Here is a 15,880-nt window from a genome sequence, read left to right on the forward strand (position 1 = left end):
TCATTTTCCTCAAGCAAGAAGCCCATAAATGGTCTCCAAGTACAGTGAAACTCATCAAATTTGGTACTCAAAACATTTTGATGTGAAAATTTTGTCCCGGTACTCAGCACATAAGCTAGAATTTGTCAAGGTTGGCTGCCTTGTGACTCACTCAGAGGTGGGTTTCAGCAGGTTCTGACCAGTTCTGGAGAACCGGTAGTGGAAATTTTGAGTAGTTCGGAGAACCAGTAGTAAAAATTCTGACTGGACCTGCCCCCATCTATTCTCTGCCTCCCAAGTCCCAGCTGATCAGGAGGAAATGGGGATTTTGCAGTAACCTTCTGGATTGGAGAGGGAATGGAGATTTTACAGTATCCTTCCCTGTCATGCCCACCAAGCCACACCCACCAAGCCATGCCACACCCACCAAGAACCGGTAGTAAAAAAAATTTGAAACCCACTACTGGACTCACTATATTATTCCTTATGGGAAAACATTGTTTGGTACTCATCGTTTTTGGTACTCATCACATCGCACCCTGAACCAATTAAGGATAAGTACTGAGCTACCACTGTAGAAGCAAAACTGAATCTACTTTTCTCTTTTATCAAAATAATCACGTTTGCCATCTCTACCAATTCCAATTTAATTTCAAATTCCATGCTTGAGTTGTGGGAAATGTTTATCCTTCTACTGTTGTGCATATAAATGCCTTGCCCCCATTTGACATATACAAAGATTTCTTTTTTTTTTTGAATGATGAAAGTTGTAACAGATACACATTTAGCCAGTTTTGGATGACCTAGAAAAAGCTAAGTAGGAAGTTAGCTTATCGGTGTGGCAAAGACTTGACACAATATCTAGTGGAATATTGTCATTTCATCTGTGGCACCGTCTATCATTATATACACGCCACTCACACACAAAAAAATCTTAACGAAACTCCTGTCTTAGTCCATATATTTACAATGGTGCAATTCTATAAGCTGCACTTCAAATGCCATAGGTTAACATAAGCTCTTCCTTAGTCCTTTATTACAGAAAAAGTCCTTCATTATAAACGTATTTATAAATCTATAAATTTATTTAATTATAAATTAAAATTAGGTAGGTCTTGATACAATATGGAAGAAGTAGCAACTTGAAGAAATGTGGACTTCAACTCCCAGAATTCCCCCCAGCCAGTCAGAATTCTGGGAGTTGAAGTCCACATACCTTAAAGTTGCTAAGGTTAAGAAATGCTAACCTAGAGGCAGGGTAACAAAATGTACAGTATTCCATTTTTTACATTCTGAAGTAAATATTGCTCCCCCAGACTTAATGCCCATTTTAAAAAAAGCTTTACACTCGAATCCTTGTTGCTGTCTGAGCTCAGTAAGACGTTTCATTACCGAACTAGGCAACATCATCAGTGCTGCAAACTAGGGATCGTCGCCCGAAGATTTACGCTGATATGGAAGCATCACCGAACAGGCTGCATTTGCTCTTTGGGAAAGAGTGAATTTATAATGCATTCGTTCTTGTAACTATATTCTAGTGAGGAAGCCCAGTTTGAAGCTGCTGGGGATTTCTATCATTTCCAGCGGATGTAAGGAAGGTGTAAAGGGAAATGTTACTTGAAAGAGGTATTTGGTATCAAGCATCAGCTGGGTGGAATTTTGTCTATTGTTCAGCATTCCCTGAAATTAAAATAAAGAGAAGGTTAATAATTGCCTGGATGCATACACGGGTCCAAGCAGTTATATATAGATACATTCTCCTACTGTTCCAACTCCTACCTTTAAAACGACGCTATAGAGCACTGCACACCAGAACAACTAGACAAAAGACAGTTTTTCCCCGAAGGCCATCACTCTGCTAAACAAATAATTCCCTCAACACTATCAAATTATTCACTAAGTCTGCACTACTATTAATCTTCTCACCGTTCCCACCATCCATCTCCTTCCACTTATGACTGTATGACTGTAACTTTGTTGCTTGTATCCTTACGGTTTATACTGGCATTGATTGGTTCCTGATTGCTTATTTGTACCCTATGACTATCATTAAGTATTGTACCTTAGAATTCTTGACGAACGTATCTTTTATATACGCTGAGAGCATATGCACCAAGACAAATTCCTTGTGTGTCTAATCACACTTGGCTAATAAAAGAAAATTCTATTCTATTCTATTCTATTCTATTCTATTCTATTCTACAGAAAGTCATTTATTACATTAGGGCAGGTTTTAATTTTTAAAAAAAATCTATTTCCTTGATTTACATGCAACTTTTCAAACAGAAAAGGTCTCAAGAGGTTTGGCATTTAAAAACTTAAAAGTCCAAAAATACCCAGGGAGGGAGGGTGGAAATAAAGAGTATTGCGGTTAAAGTCATACCTGTACTTTACGAACAAAGGATGGCACTATCCTTTTCTCAAAATCATCAATGGGAGTGTAGGAATTGAGGATTTTTACTATCTGTGGGGAGGATTAAAATAAATTAAGATCTGCAAACTGCAGTCTGAACAGGAAATAAAACTGCACTGGAGTAGATTAGAGTTGTAGAATATACAGTAGAGTAGGAGTAGGAGTAGAGTAAAGTAGGAGCAGAGTAGGAGTAGAGTAAGAGTAGAGTAGAGTAGTGTAATAATAGAATAATAATAAACAGAACAGAATAGAATCTTTATGGATTTAAGTGACTATCAAAAATACAGAACTAACACCAAGATATGATACAACACCTCCTAAAACAGGATATTTATAGTAAATAAAACTGCACTTAAGGTCATCTAGAAGAGAGCCAGCAGGAGTCTGATGGTGGGAAGATCAAGGAACAAAATACAGGTAGCCCTAATTTACCACTGTCACATTCAGTGACGGTTTGAAGTTACAAGGATGCTGAACAAGAGGGACTTACGGCGGGTCCTCAGAATTGTGGCCACTGCAGTGCCCCCTGAGTCACATGATCGTGATTTGGTTGCTTGGCAGCTGGCTCACAATTACGATGTTTTGGCAGTTTGCCGGTCAGAGGATCACCGTGTATAGCCTTCACTGCCAAAGCCCGACAAGCAAAGTCAACGAACCCCTCAAATCCAGGAAGGAATTGAATAACTCAAGGGTCCTTGGTGGTCTCTGATCTTGGTTGTTTAGGACATTTCATTACCCAAACTAGGTAACCTCATCAGAGCTAGAAGGGAATGGGGTCTAGGGAGTGGAGAAGGATTGCAGGGTTCTTGGTGCTTCCTGAGCATGGTTGCTTTCTCGCTGACGTTTCTTTACCCAACTAAATACCGTCATCAGTCCTAGAAGGAAGTGGGGTTTACTCTCTGTTTGACACGAAAAGATGTCCTCCTAGGTGATGTTCCCTAATTTGGGTGATGAAATGCCTGCAAGAAAACAACCAAGCTCAGAGAGCATGAAGGACCCCACAATTCTCTTCTTCCTCCACTCCACAAAACCCACTCTCTTCTAGCATGGATGATGTTGCCTAGTTGGGTGATGAAATGTCTCTAAGAAAACAACCAAGCTCAAAGAGCACCAAGGACCCCACAGTTCACCTCTCTAGTGACCTAGGCCCAAGTAGTTATTACCAGACAAAATCAGTCCTAAACAAACATATTTTATTAGAATAGCTGAGAATTACTTCATTCTCAGCTTAGTCTAAATTAAATCCAAAACAAAGGCCTTCAGAAAAAGTCCTTCGGCCTTATCACAAGAACCCCATGAAGGAGTCAAGAAACAATTGTAGCAACATTGCTTTCCTACAAAGAACCCAAGAGCCTTTGCTGCTCTTTTAAGCCTTATAGAAGGGGCCAATCATCTCCTGGCCTTACTCCCGAGTCGTCCTTTTTGCTTTAACTGCAGAGGTGGACAGCATGTGTGCACTAGGAACAGGCTCCTCCTGTTCCTCTACCTCTCTGCTATCCACCTCTGGAGGCTCCGGAGTCCACGCATCGCTCCCAGATGGCCCTGGCCCCATCTCTGCCTTCGACGCAGAGCCCTCGTCCGGGCCTTCCCCTGACTCCAGGACTGGCCCATTGTCCTCCCCAGCCTCCTTACTGTCCGACTCCTCTGCCAGCTCTGCAGGCTGCTGGCGGACCACAACAACCTCCTCCTCCACTCTGCAAACCTCTCTCCCTTCTAGCGCTGATGATGTTACCTCACTGGGTAATGAAATGTCCGCCACAAAACAACCAAGCTCAGACAGCATCCAAGGACCCCTTCATTTCAACCCTGAGCTACAAACATTCTCCTTTATTAATTCAATACCTGCACAGCCGAGAGGGTTGTGCAGTGCTCCGAGATCTCTTTGGCATCTTCCTCTGTGACCTTTTTGACCTGAAGAAGCCAGGCGGCTTGCGAAAGAGGCTCCAACGTCTCCTTTGAAGAACTGCTCTGCAGGTTCTTCTCCTTCAGCCATTCTTCTAGGTAGCTGATGTTGCACCTGAGATGAAGCAGAAAATGACCATTTTATTTGAAACATCCTTTTAAATTTAAAGCAGTGCCCCCTCACCCCAACCTTTTGGGCACCAGGGATCGGTTCCATGGAGAGGCTTTTTCTGTGGATTGGAGGGGCCGTGGTTTCGCATGTTGCTTGCATTCCACTGATGGGGCGTCGCTTGATTGCATGGCCCGGGTCTTGGCATGCCGTGGCCTGGTTCTGGTTCACAGACCAAGGGCTGGGGACCCCTGCTTTAGAAGATGGGCTGTATCTGAGCTGAAATCCTTGGGACTACCACCGGACTTAATTTGTGTATGTAGCAGCACGTTAGGTGCTTTTTGCAAACCCTTGCATTGAGTGTAAACTTGTGTATAATTTCTTCGACATTCTGCAGTTGTATGAACACAAGACTTAACCTATGACCCAGGGGTGAAATCCAACAGGTTCTGACAGGTTCTGGAGAACCGGTAGTGGAAAATTTGAGTAGTGCGGAGAACTGGCAAATGCCACCTCTGGCTGGCCCCGGAGTATGGCCCCTGATGCGGCCCTCAATGACACCCCTACATTAAACATTTACCTTTCGAAGCAGAGAGAGAGATTCTGTGGAATGGGTACCTTTCGTGGTGCTCTCAAAAATGGATCCTTTTTTATTTTAAAACGTTTGCCATCATTTAAAACAGCATTTTCCCTTCTCCCTGATTATATGTCTCCTCTAGTTTGCTTCCCATTTTCCCTTGCAATAATTCAGTTTGTGTAAAATGCAATGAAATATTAGTGGACCTAACCAAATATTCTGGCTATCTTGATCTGTTGCTCTCATTAATCTCCCGATACTATCTGGGATTACACTTAGCACTGAAGTCCCAATGTGGTTAGTTTGACACTGGCTTAAGTACGATGGGCAAAATGAGCTAAATATAATTTATAAACCATTTATGATTTGTGATTGAGAACTCGTGTAAACCATTAGCCTAATTTTTTGGTACCAAACCGCCTATCACAACTTTGCATGTTGCTTATCCATCTTACTTATGCAATCCGATTTAAGTTTGTAACTTTAATTTTGGGGGGTTGCTTTTGAGATTCTTTTCCCTCCCTTTAAATGGAAGTGCAAGATCTAGAGTTGTTGTTGTTGTTGTTGTTATTTACTTTATTCATTAAAAATGAAACTCAGTCAATTGAACATTAAAAAATACATCACAAATAGCATTGACTGGTGCTAATGGTTGATACGGGTTGCTGCCAGTGTCCTAGGTATCAACCAAATACCTTAAGATGTATGATGTTCCAGGTAGCGCAGTTTTTTGCAGTTCTGCTGGTGTTATTGTTGATGTATCTTATAAAATTCTTGGACATGGTTGTTGTTGTTGTTGTTGTTGTTATTTTATTTACACAAAATGACAATATACACAGCAAACGAGATAACTATGCTGGATTTCGTATCACAGATCACTAGTCGAACACTTCCCAAGCATTTAGGACTGCGTGATGTATCGGCGAATTATGAGAGCAGATCCCAGTAAGGTGACCTTCTGCAGCTGACCAATGGTGATCTTGTCAGCGCCAATTGCTTTTAAGTGCTTGCCTAGGTCTTTAGGCACAGCTCCCAGTGCGCCGAGTACCACTGGAACCACCTGTACTGGTTTATGCCAGAATCTCTGCAATTCGATTCTCAAATCTTGATATCTGGTGAGTTTTTCAAGTTGTTTCTCATTATTATTATTATTTTATTTACACAAAATGATAGTTATAATTATTATTATTATTATTATTCAAAGTGCAGGATTACCTTATTTGCATTCCTTTTCTGCAAGAGCACATGTCTTTCCGAAGAAAGAGACTATTCAGAGTAACTGCTCCAATCAGAAAGAAAAGCTGCCTCACAGCTTGCTTTAAAAGTTCCGGGTCTAAGCCGTTCTGACACATGGTTGTGTAAAAATAGCTAAGCTGTTGCAAGATGGAGGTCATCGTGTAAGCATCTGTGTCATCAATGCTAGAAGAACGTTTGCGAAATCCGGTCGGTTTTAAGCCCGAAATCCCTTGAAGACTTTCATATTCCAGCATTCCTGGCACTGTAGAAAGAGAACAGGAAGCATGCAAAAAAAAAAAAAGTAAAATAATAAGGATTTTGTTTAGCTTTGGAAAATAAATGTGGGTTGAAATCTGCTACCCGTGCTTAAAATATCATCCTCCTTATTCTGATTACGCCGGGGGGGAAAAACGAGGGGGATGCTTCCTCAGGAATTGGTTTGTCTTTCAGGGATGCTAAAAATGGAGATAAAAGCCAGGCAGGTTTTGTTGTTGTTGTTGTTGTTGTTGTTGTTGTTTTAAAATGGACAGCGTCTCCATTTGCCCTAGCAGCATATGCAATCTTTTGATCAATAAATCAATATTCAAAACGGGACGGCTGGATTCAAATTCGTGGAGGTGACTTTCAGTTAAGGACCAAAATATGCATTTTCTAAGTGCTTTAGGACAGGGGTCCCCAACCTTGGCCACTTTAAGCCGGATGGACTTCAACTCCCAGAATTCTGGGAGTTGAAGTCCACCCGGCTTAAAGTGGCCAAGGTTGGGGACCCCTGCTTTAGGACAGTGATGGATAACCTTTTTGCTGTCGTGTGCCAAAAGCGGAGGGAGTGCGGGGGGGGTTACCCTTTAACCTAGGAAAAAAAAATCTCAAGAGAATTGAATCCCAGGGCAATGAGTAGAAAATCAAAAGTTTAAGCCTCTGCATCAGGGGTGAAATGCTCCTGGTTCGGACCGGTTCGTCCGATCTGGTAGCGATGATGGCTGGTGGTTTGGAGAACCGGTAACGATGGCAGTTTGAGGCTCCACCCACCTGCCTGGTCATGGTTACTTCCTGCTTTTACTTCCGGAGAACCGGTAGTAAAAAAAAATGCTTAAAAAGTTTTTTTTTTAAAAGTTGGCCACGCCCACCCAGTCACATGCCCACCAAGCCACGCCCACAGAACCGGTGGCAAAAAAATTTAGATTTCACCACTGCTCTGCATACATAACACACATAAAGAAACAAAGAAAGAACCAGAATTCACTCAAGAGGTTTATAGTCACACAAACATTTGAGTTAAGTGTTTCAGAATCGCCGTCTCTCTAACTCCCGATTTCCCAACAGGGTTTCAAATAACCAAGGTGTCAACTCTGAAGCTGGCCTGACTGAAGCCCTCTTGAAGGCTTCAGTGTTGCCACAATGGTGCTGAGGGATAGGAAGGAGGGGAGTAGAGATAGTTGGGAGTTTTGTAGTCAAAACAAAATAGTTTCCCTTGAGAACCAAGGATATTCCTGCAGGTGGCTGAGGAAAGGAGGAGTGAAGTTTCCAAGTGACTGGACAGCACCTTGGTTGGACCATGGGACTGGTTGTTTGCGAAAGAGGGGAAATCTTTAACTTTTAATTAGGTGAAAACCGTGGGAACTTTTAGAGTCGGTTTTCACCAGCCTGTGCCAATATGACATGTCCAATAAAACTGTTCTTTGAGGAACCTGCTTGCCTCAGAGTTCTGTTTGCTATGGGACCCTGATAGAAGCGCTTTATGAAATCTATTATCGCTAATGTCGATCTAAAACCTTACCTATCATTGGCTGAATACTGGTCTCCATTACACCGATAAACTGATGATATATACGAATGGCCAGATCGCTAAGGACCTGCCTGTATTCGGACAGATCAAAGTGGATCAGATTGTTCTTATTTTGTTGCGGTGTGTTGTGCTTCATAAATTCCTGGAAAGTCAATTGCAGCATTATTAACATAGGACAATTAAGATCACAAACGAATTATACATCTCTGCTAGTACTACGTACATACTAGTGCAGAGCTTTTGATGTAGCTTAGCCAACAGTATCCATGTGCGTATTTTTTCGCTAGTACAACGGAATATAAACAAATTACAGAGCCAGTCATTCCATTTAATTTTATTGGAAAATATTAGGGATAGTTTTCTTCTTCTGCAGAATTCTTAAATTTAAGTGCATTTTGGTGAACAGCAATTGTGCAACTCAAGAGTGAAAATATGCTATTTCTAAGACATTTCCGAATACCTAGAAATAGCTAAAAGGGCGGGGGAGGAGAGGATAGATATCACCATAAGTTAAAATTAAATTTCTTACACTTCAAGAGAAATTAAATAAAGCCAGAATTTATTTACATAAAACTGCAAAATCTCCTGTCCACAAATTGAGTGGCGTTAAATTGTTCCCATCCCTGAAAACAGCTGCTTTGTCTTGCTTATATTGGCAACTTCGTATCCCAATTTATTTTATTTATTTATTTTATTTTATTTATTTATTTCATCAAGCATGTATTTTATGACAAATACAAGTGTAAACATAATTATAAATACAGGAAAAGGATACGAATAAAAGAAAACATTAGGACAGGGATGGTAGGCACACTGGTGCGCTTATGCACGTCCCTTACAGACCTCTTAGGAATGGGGTGAGGTCTATAGTAGACAGTCTAAGGTGAAAGTTTTGGGGATTTGGGGAAGAAAGAGTCTCGTAATGCATTCCAGGAGTTGACAACTCTGTTACTGAAATCGTATTTTCTGCAGTCTAGTTTGGATCGGTTTACTATGAGTTTGTATCGATTTTTTTTAATTTGAATTTATATCCCGCCCTTCTCCGAAGACTCAGGGCGGCTTACATTGTGTTAAGCAATAGTCTTCATCCTATTTGTATATTTATATACAAAGTCAACTTATTGCCCCCAACAATCTGGGTCCTCATTTTACCTACCTTATAAAGGATGGAAGGCTGAGTCAACCTTGGGCCTGGTGGGGCTTGAACTTGCAGTAATTGCAAGCAGCTGTGTTAATAACAGACTGCTTAGTCTGTTGAGCCACCAGAGGCCCCTTGTGTGCTCTTGTATTGTTTTGGTTGAAGCTGAAGTATTAATTAGAAGCAAAACAATTTTTTTAAAAAAATCATGGCACAGGATTCTGCCTCTCTTATCACCTGGCCAAGGCAGGTGATCTCTTCTATGGTATGATCAGAGGTGACACTTCAGCCTGTAAAAACAGGTTGTCTTACCCCTTTTCCTCAGCTCATAAACTGGCAGGAAATATTCCCCTTGGCAGAGACAGAGATTAATGAAGTACCAACTTGAAAACCTTGGCACCAGGGGTGGGTTCTACTTAGCTTTACTACCGGTTTGCAACGGGAGCGCGCACACGCGCTTTTGTGCATGCACAGATCATCCATGATAACATCCGGGCAGGTGGCCAGAGCCTCCCGCCGCTTTTACTACCAGTTCACAGGTAGTACTGGTAGCAACAGCAAACCAGGAGCAAGCCACTGGGCACCCAGTTTATGGGGACAAGACACATGGCCAGCAAAGTGCTATGAACACAGGATGGTGAGCACAACGATCTAATTTATAGAAGTGGTTCTTTTCAGCCAACCAACATAATACAGCTCGCCTGTCTGGAACCCATACCACATTTCGGACATCAATACAATTGAACGTGTCCAGAAATATTTTACAAGAAGAGCTCTCCACTCCTCTGAATACAACAAAATACCTTATGCCACCAGACTTGAAATCTTGGGTTTAGAAAACTTAGAACTCCGCCACCTTCGACAGGACCTGTGTTTAACTCATAGAATCATCTATTGCAATGTCCTTCCTGTTAAAGACTACTTCAGCTTCAATCGCAACAATACAAGAGCAAACAATAGATTTAAACTTAATGTTAACCGCTTCAATCTTGATTGCAGAAAATATGACTGTAACAGAGTTGTTAACGCTTGGAACACACTACCTGACTCTGTGGTCTCTTCTCAAAATCCCCAAAGCTTTAACCAAAAACTATCTACTATTGACCTCACCCCATTCCTAAAAGGTCTGTAAGGGGCGTGCATAAGAGCACAAACGTGCTTACCGTTCCTGTCCTATTGTTTTCTTTCATTATATCCAATTAATATAGTTATTATATACTTATGCTTATATATATGCTTATATATTATATAGTTACTTTCATGCTTATGCTTATATATACTGTTGTGACAAAATAAATAAATAAAAATAAATAAAAATAAATAAAATACCAAGACTGTGTATTAAACTGTTCATAAATACAAGCCTAGGTTGAAGATAATCTTACCTCTTCACCACTGTACTGCTTCAGACAGTTAAGAAAATGGTAGGCATTCGAAAGCCAGAAGGATAACATCTCAAAGTCTTCGGCGTGTTCCTAAATAATGACACACTTTTCTTTAATTTTATATTTTATATGCACAAATTTTTTTAAAAAAATGGGTTGTTAAGTGCAGCTCACTTAACAACCGTCTTGCTTAGCAACTGAAATCCTGGTTCCAATTCTGAGTGTACAGTAGTGGCCAAAATTGTGGAAATTTTTTAGGGGAAAGTGTATTTTTGAGGTTTCATGGCTAATAACACCACTTTTTTTTTTTTTTTGAGTTTCAAGATTCCACTGCTGGAATGGCCTGGGAAGGAAGGAAGGAAGGAAGGAAGGAAGGAAGGAAGGAAGGAAGGAAGGAAGGAAGGAAGGAAGGAAGGAAGGAAGGAAGGAAGGAAGGAAGGAAGGAAGGAAGGAATAGCACTTAAACTTATATGTGTTCAACTTCAGTGTTTTTACAGCCCTTTCTAAGCGGTTTACTTGCCCCCAACAATGTGGGTCCTCATTTGACCCACCTCGGAAGGATGGAAGGCTGAGTCAATCTTGAGCTGGTGAGATTTGAACAGTCAAACTGCAGCTAGTAGTCAGCTGAAGTAGCCTGCAGTATTGCACTCTAACCACTGCGCCACCTCAGCTTTGTAGCCACCCACACTTTGTTTTCTTCCTACTAAATCAAGTGTGTTGGAGGTTTCTGTTTTGTAAACATTCCCACAGAATTGCCATGTGATTTTGAAGCGATCGCTCTGCTCAAGTGATCCTTACCTTAATGACTTGTTTTATGCCATTGATGGCCATGTTCATAAACGACTTCAGCATGCTGTCGTCGTTCAAATAATCCGCATATCTTACGCACATAAAGAGGATATGAGCTGGCAAGCCAGGAATCATATTGACAACCACTCCACGGGGTTTCAGATCTGCAGGGATACAAAAATTAAATGTAGGATTTAATGGGCACTAAAAGAGGTTTAGAGCTTTTTCAGGGAAAAGCTGCCTTCAATGAGATTGTCTGGAGCTTTTTATTTTTATTATATTTTTATTTGCTATTTGAGATAGATTTGGAAAAGCTGTGCTACGCCCCGACCCAAATATTGTTGAACTACCAGCCTCCTGACCATCAGATCAAGGTTGCTCAAAGTTGGGGGTTTGCAAGGTCTCCATGCTTGCTTTTTTTTTTTGTTTACATTTATACCCCGCCCTTCTCCGAAGACTCAGGGCGGCTTACAGTGTGTAAGGCAATAGTCTCATTCTATTTGTATATTTTTTACAAAGTCAACTTATTGCCCCCCCAACAATCTGGGTCCTCATTTTACCTACCTTATAAAGGATGGAAGGCTGAGTCAACCTTGGGCCGGGCTCGAACCTGCAGTAATTGCAGGCTACTGTGTTCTAATAACAGGCTTTACCAGCCAGAGCTATTCCGGCTTTGTGAATACTGTTCAGAGAAGGAAGGAAGGAAGGAAGGAAGGAAGGAAGGAAGGAAGGAAGGAAGGAAGGAAGGAAGGAAGGAGACATAGAAGGGAGGAAGGAAAGAAGGAGTAATGGAAGGAGAAACGAGAGGGAGGGAGGGAGAAAGGGAGGTAAGAAAGAAGGGGGGAGGGAGGAAGGGAGGGAGGGAGGGAGGAAAGAGCAAAGAAAGAAAGAAGGACAAATGGAAGGAAGGGAGGGAGGGAGGAAGGAAGAAAAGGAGCAAAGAAGGAAGGAAGGAAAGAAGGAAGGAAGGAAGGAGAGGAAGGAAGGAAGGAAGGAAGGAAGGAAAGGGAGGGAGGGAGGAAAGATGCAAAGAAGGAAGGAAAGAAGAAAAGAAGGAAGGAAGGAAGGAGACATAGAAGGGAGGAAGGAAAGAAGGAGTAATGGAAGGAGAAACGAGAGGGAGGGAGGGAGAAAGGAGGTAAGAAAGAAGGGGGGGAGGGAGGGAGGAGGAGGAGGAGGAAAGAGCAAAGAAAGAAGGAAGGACAAATGGAAGGAAGGAGGAGGGAGGAGGAAGGAAGAAAAGGAGCAAAGAAGGAAAGAAGGAAGGAAGGAGAGGAAAGAAGGAAGGAAGGAAAGGGAGGGAGGGAGGGAGGAAAGATGCAAAGAAGGAAGGAAAGAAGAAAAGAAGGAAGGAAGGAAGGAGAAATGAAAGGAAGGGAGGGAGGGAGGGAGGAAAGGTGCAAAGAAGGAAGAAAGAAAAGAAGGAAGGAAGGAAGGAAGGAAGGAGAAAGCTCTCAGTAACAATTTGATTGTTTTTCAGATGTGACTTACAGTAATGGTAGATCAGAGAAGGAGAAGGAAATTCAGGATTCTGGAGTCTTCCAAGGGTTTAAGCTTGAAGAATGAACAGTTTATAGAGTAGTTATAGGGGAAAAAAACACACAGACCCCTCCCCACTACACAAATATCACATGCCTTTCAAAGGTAGGTCAGAAGAAGGAAGAGGAAAAATGTAAGGACCGACCACAGCCCAAAGTCTTTCATAACATTTAACGTCTTGGGTTGGGTTTTGCCTTGGCTTCCTTTAACGGAAATGCAAAATGTTACAGACGTACCAAGGATCAGATTTTGGGCGATTTTTGCTTCATCTTCCTTTCGGTACTGCAACATCCCCAGGTATTCTCTCAGCACGGAAGACGGGGATTCTTCATTGCCTGTTCAGTATCAAAATATAGTTACTTCCAGGAGGGGGGGAAAAGCCGATCAGTGTCACAAAATTGAATTTTACAATAAAAAGTGTTAGGCGTGAAAAATTCTTACCTGTCTCAATGGATTTTTTAAGGGTTCTGATCTGATCCTGAAGTTTCTTTATCAACCGGTCTTTCTTATCCAGCTCTTCTTCTAGATCCTAGGATGTCAGCGGGATCGAGGGGAAGAAAATGCACATTAAAATGGACTTTGTCGGTTCCAGGAATGGCATTTGCATCCTGTATCCAATATTTGGGTTGGCTACTGACCAATAGCAAGTGTTGGAAAGCCACTGTCTTTCTAACATGGTGTACTAACAGAGTAGAGGCTGGATTTTGGCAAGCCTCCATCTCAAGTTGATAGGTATTTCGTCAATGCAATGCATGTTTTAAAAGGAAATAGTTAATATCAATGAACTTGTTTGTGACTGAGGGCAGGACAAGAAGCAACGGGTGGAAGCTGATCAAGGAGAGAAGCAACTTAGAACAAAGGAGAAATTTCCTGACAGTGAGAACAATTCATCAGTGGAACAATTTTTCTCCAGAAGTTGTGAATGCTCCAACACTGGAAGTTTTTAATAAGAGGTTGGATAACCATTTGCCTGAAGTAGTGTAGGGTTTCCTGCCTAAGCAGAGGATTGGACTAGAGGACCTCCAAGGTCCCTTCCAACTCTGTTATTCTCTTCTCTTCTCTATTCTATTCTAGTCTAGTCTAGTCTACTCTGCTCTGCTCTACTCTATTCTATTCTGTTCTATTCTGCTCCTTATTCTATTCTATTCTATTCTATTCTATCTATTCTATTTCATCTATCCCATCCTATCCTATCCTATCCTATCCTATCCTATCCTATCCTATCCTATCCTATCTTAGTCTACTCTACTCTACTCTACTCTATTCTACTCCTTATTCTATTCTATTCTATTCTATTCTATTCTATTCTATTCTATTCTAGTCTAGTCTAGTCTAGTCTAGTCTAGTCTATTCTGCTCTGCTCTACTCTACTCTATTCTATTCTACTCCTTATTCTATTCTATTCTATTCTATTTCATTCTATCCTATCCTATCCTATCCTATCCTATCCTATCCTATCCTATCCTATCCTATCCTATCCTATCCTATCCTATCCTATCTTAGTCTACTCTACTCTACTCTACTCTATTCTACTCCTTATTCTATTCTATTCTATTCTATTCTATTCTATTCTATTCTAGTCTAGTCTAGTCTAGTCTAGTCTAGTCTAGTCTAGTCTAGTCTACTCCTAATTCTATTCTACTCTACTCTACTTCTTATTCTAGTCTAGTTTAGTTTACTCTACTCTACTGTACTCCTTATTCAATTTTATTCTATTCTATTCTGTTCTGTTCTATTCTACTCTACTCTACTCTACTCTACTCTACTCTACTCTACTCTACTCTACTCTACTCTACTCTATTCCTTGAGCAGGACATTATGTAAATGAACAGGTTTACAAGCTTGTTATCTTTCTTATCTAATCTTCCTAATAAAGGAGAACAATGGTGGTCCTTGTCTATGGGAGACTCTCAATCCTTCAGGTCATGGTTGTCCCAAAGGTGTTTTTTTCCTTTGGACTTTCTCATCCAAGAAGCTTCTTCGGTTTACTTCAAAGGGGGAAAAAACAAACCAAGAAAGTCCAGTTGCCTTTTGGAAAAAAGCACCTTTGGGACAATGGTGAGACTTGCTTATTTTTTTAGCAGTTTACAATAAACCTTTCCGAGCTTCTGGGTCTTCCTTACTGTGTTTTCCATGGTGAGATACGCCACATCCGGCCATGTTTTGCTTCCAGTCCCATTTGCTCTTTCAGACTGTTTCTCCAGACGGTCCCCGTCCCTCTGAAACTCTGGCAACGTGGATACCGTCTTTCCTTTAGCAGAAACGTCCTTTCGAAGTGGCAAGGCTCTAAAAAGCATTAATAATAACAATAATAATAATAATAATAATAATAATAATAATTCTAAATTAGAAAATTTAGAACTACGCCGCCTTCGACATGACCTGTGTATAACTCATAAAATCATCTGCTACAATGTCCTTCCTATCGAAGACTATTTCAGCTTCAATTGCAACAATACACGAGCACACAATTGATTTAAGCTTAATGTGAACCGCTCCGATCTTGATTGCAGAAAATATGACTTCAGTAACAGAGTGGTTAATGCCTGGAATGCACTACCTGACTCGGTTGTCTCTTCCCAAAATCCCCAAAGCTTCAACCAAAAACTGTCTACTATTGACCTCACCCCATTCCTAAGAGGTCTGTAAGGGGCGTGCATAAGAGCACCAGCGTGCCTACCATTCCTGTCCTATTGTTTCCTTTCGTTATATCCAATTAATATAGTTATTACATACTCATACTCATATATATGCTTATATATTGTAAAATGATTTCATGCTTATGCTTATATATACTGTGTGACAAAATAAATAAATAAATAAATAAATAAATAAATAAATAAATAATAAATAAATAAATAATAACCTTTATTGTCACTGCACAACGTATTTACAATGAGATTGGGGGAGCTCCCTCAGTGTACTCCCCCCAACACAATACAACTCACAGTGAAGACAAAAAAAATCCCTAACCCAATAAATCATATTAAGAAAACACCCAGACCTATTGCACCAGTGTGAACATGT

At 41.0% G+C, this 15,880-nt stretch overlaps 1 protein-coding gene across 1 annotated transcript in view; it reads right to left on the bottom strand.

Annotated features, from left to right (window-relative positions):
* Positions 1 to 1,159: 1,159 nt before the first annotated feature.
* The window catches only part of MYO5C (myosin VC), a 58,128-nt gene continuing 43,407 nt past the window's right edge, over positions 1,160 to 15,880 (bottom strand). Inside the window, exons 32-41 of the mRNA XM_058156171.1 lie at positions 14,977 to 15,139; positions 13,295 to 13,382; positions 13,090 to 13,188; positions 11,324 to 11,478; positions 10,526 to 10,615; positions 7,994 to 8,144; positions 6,196 to 6,478; positions 4,235 to 4,409; positions 2,363 to 2,443; positions 1,160 to 1,659 (exon numbers count right to left, since the gene is read on the bottom strand). Coding sequence (XP_058012154.1) covers positions 1,507 to 1,659; positions 2,363 to 2,443; positions 4,235 to 4,409; positions 6,196 to 6,478; positions 7,994 to 8,144; positions 10,526 to 10,615; positions 11,324 to 11,478; positions 13,090 to 13,188; positions 13,295 to 13,382; positions 14,977 to 15,139 — 1,438 coding nt within the window. The 3' untranslated portion in view covers positions 1,160 to 1,506. The remainder of the gene's footprint in view (positions 1,660 to 2,362; positions 2,444 to 4,234; positions 4,410 to 6,195; positions 6,479 to 7,993; positions 8,145 to 10,525; positions 10,616 to 11,323; positions 11,479 to 13,089; positions 13,189 to 13,294; positions 13,383 to 14,976; positions 15,140 to 15,880) is intronic.

Source organism: Ahaetulla prasina, chromosome 13 (assembly GCF_028640845.1).
Source record: "Ahaetulla prasina isolate Xishuangbanna chromosome 13, ASM2864084v1, whole genome shotgun sequence".
NCBI lineage: Eukaryota > Metazoa > Chordata > Lepidosauria > Squamata > Colubridae > Ahaetulla > Ahaetulla prasina.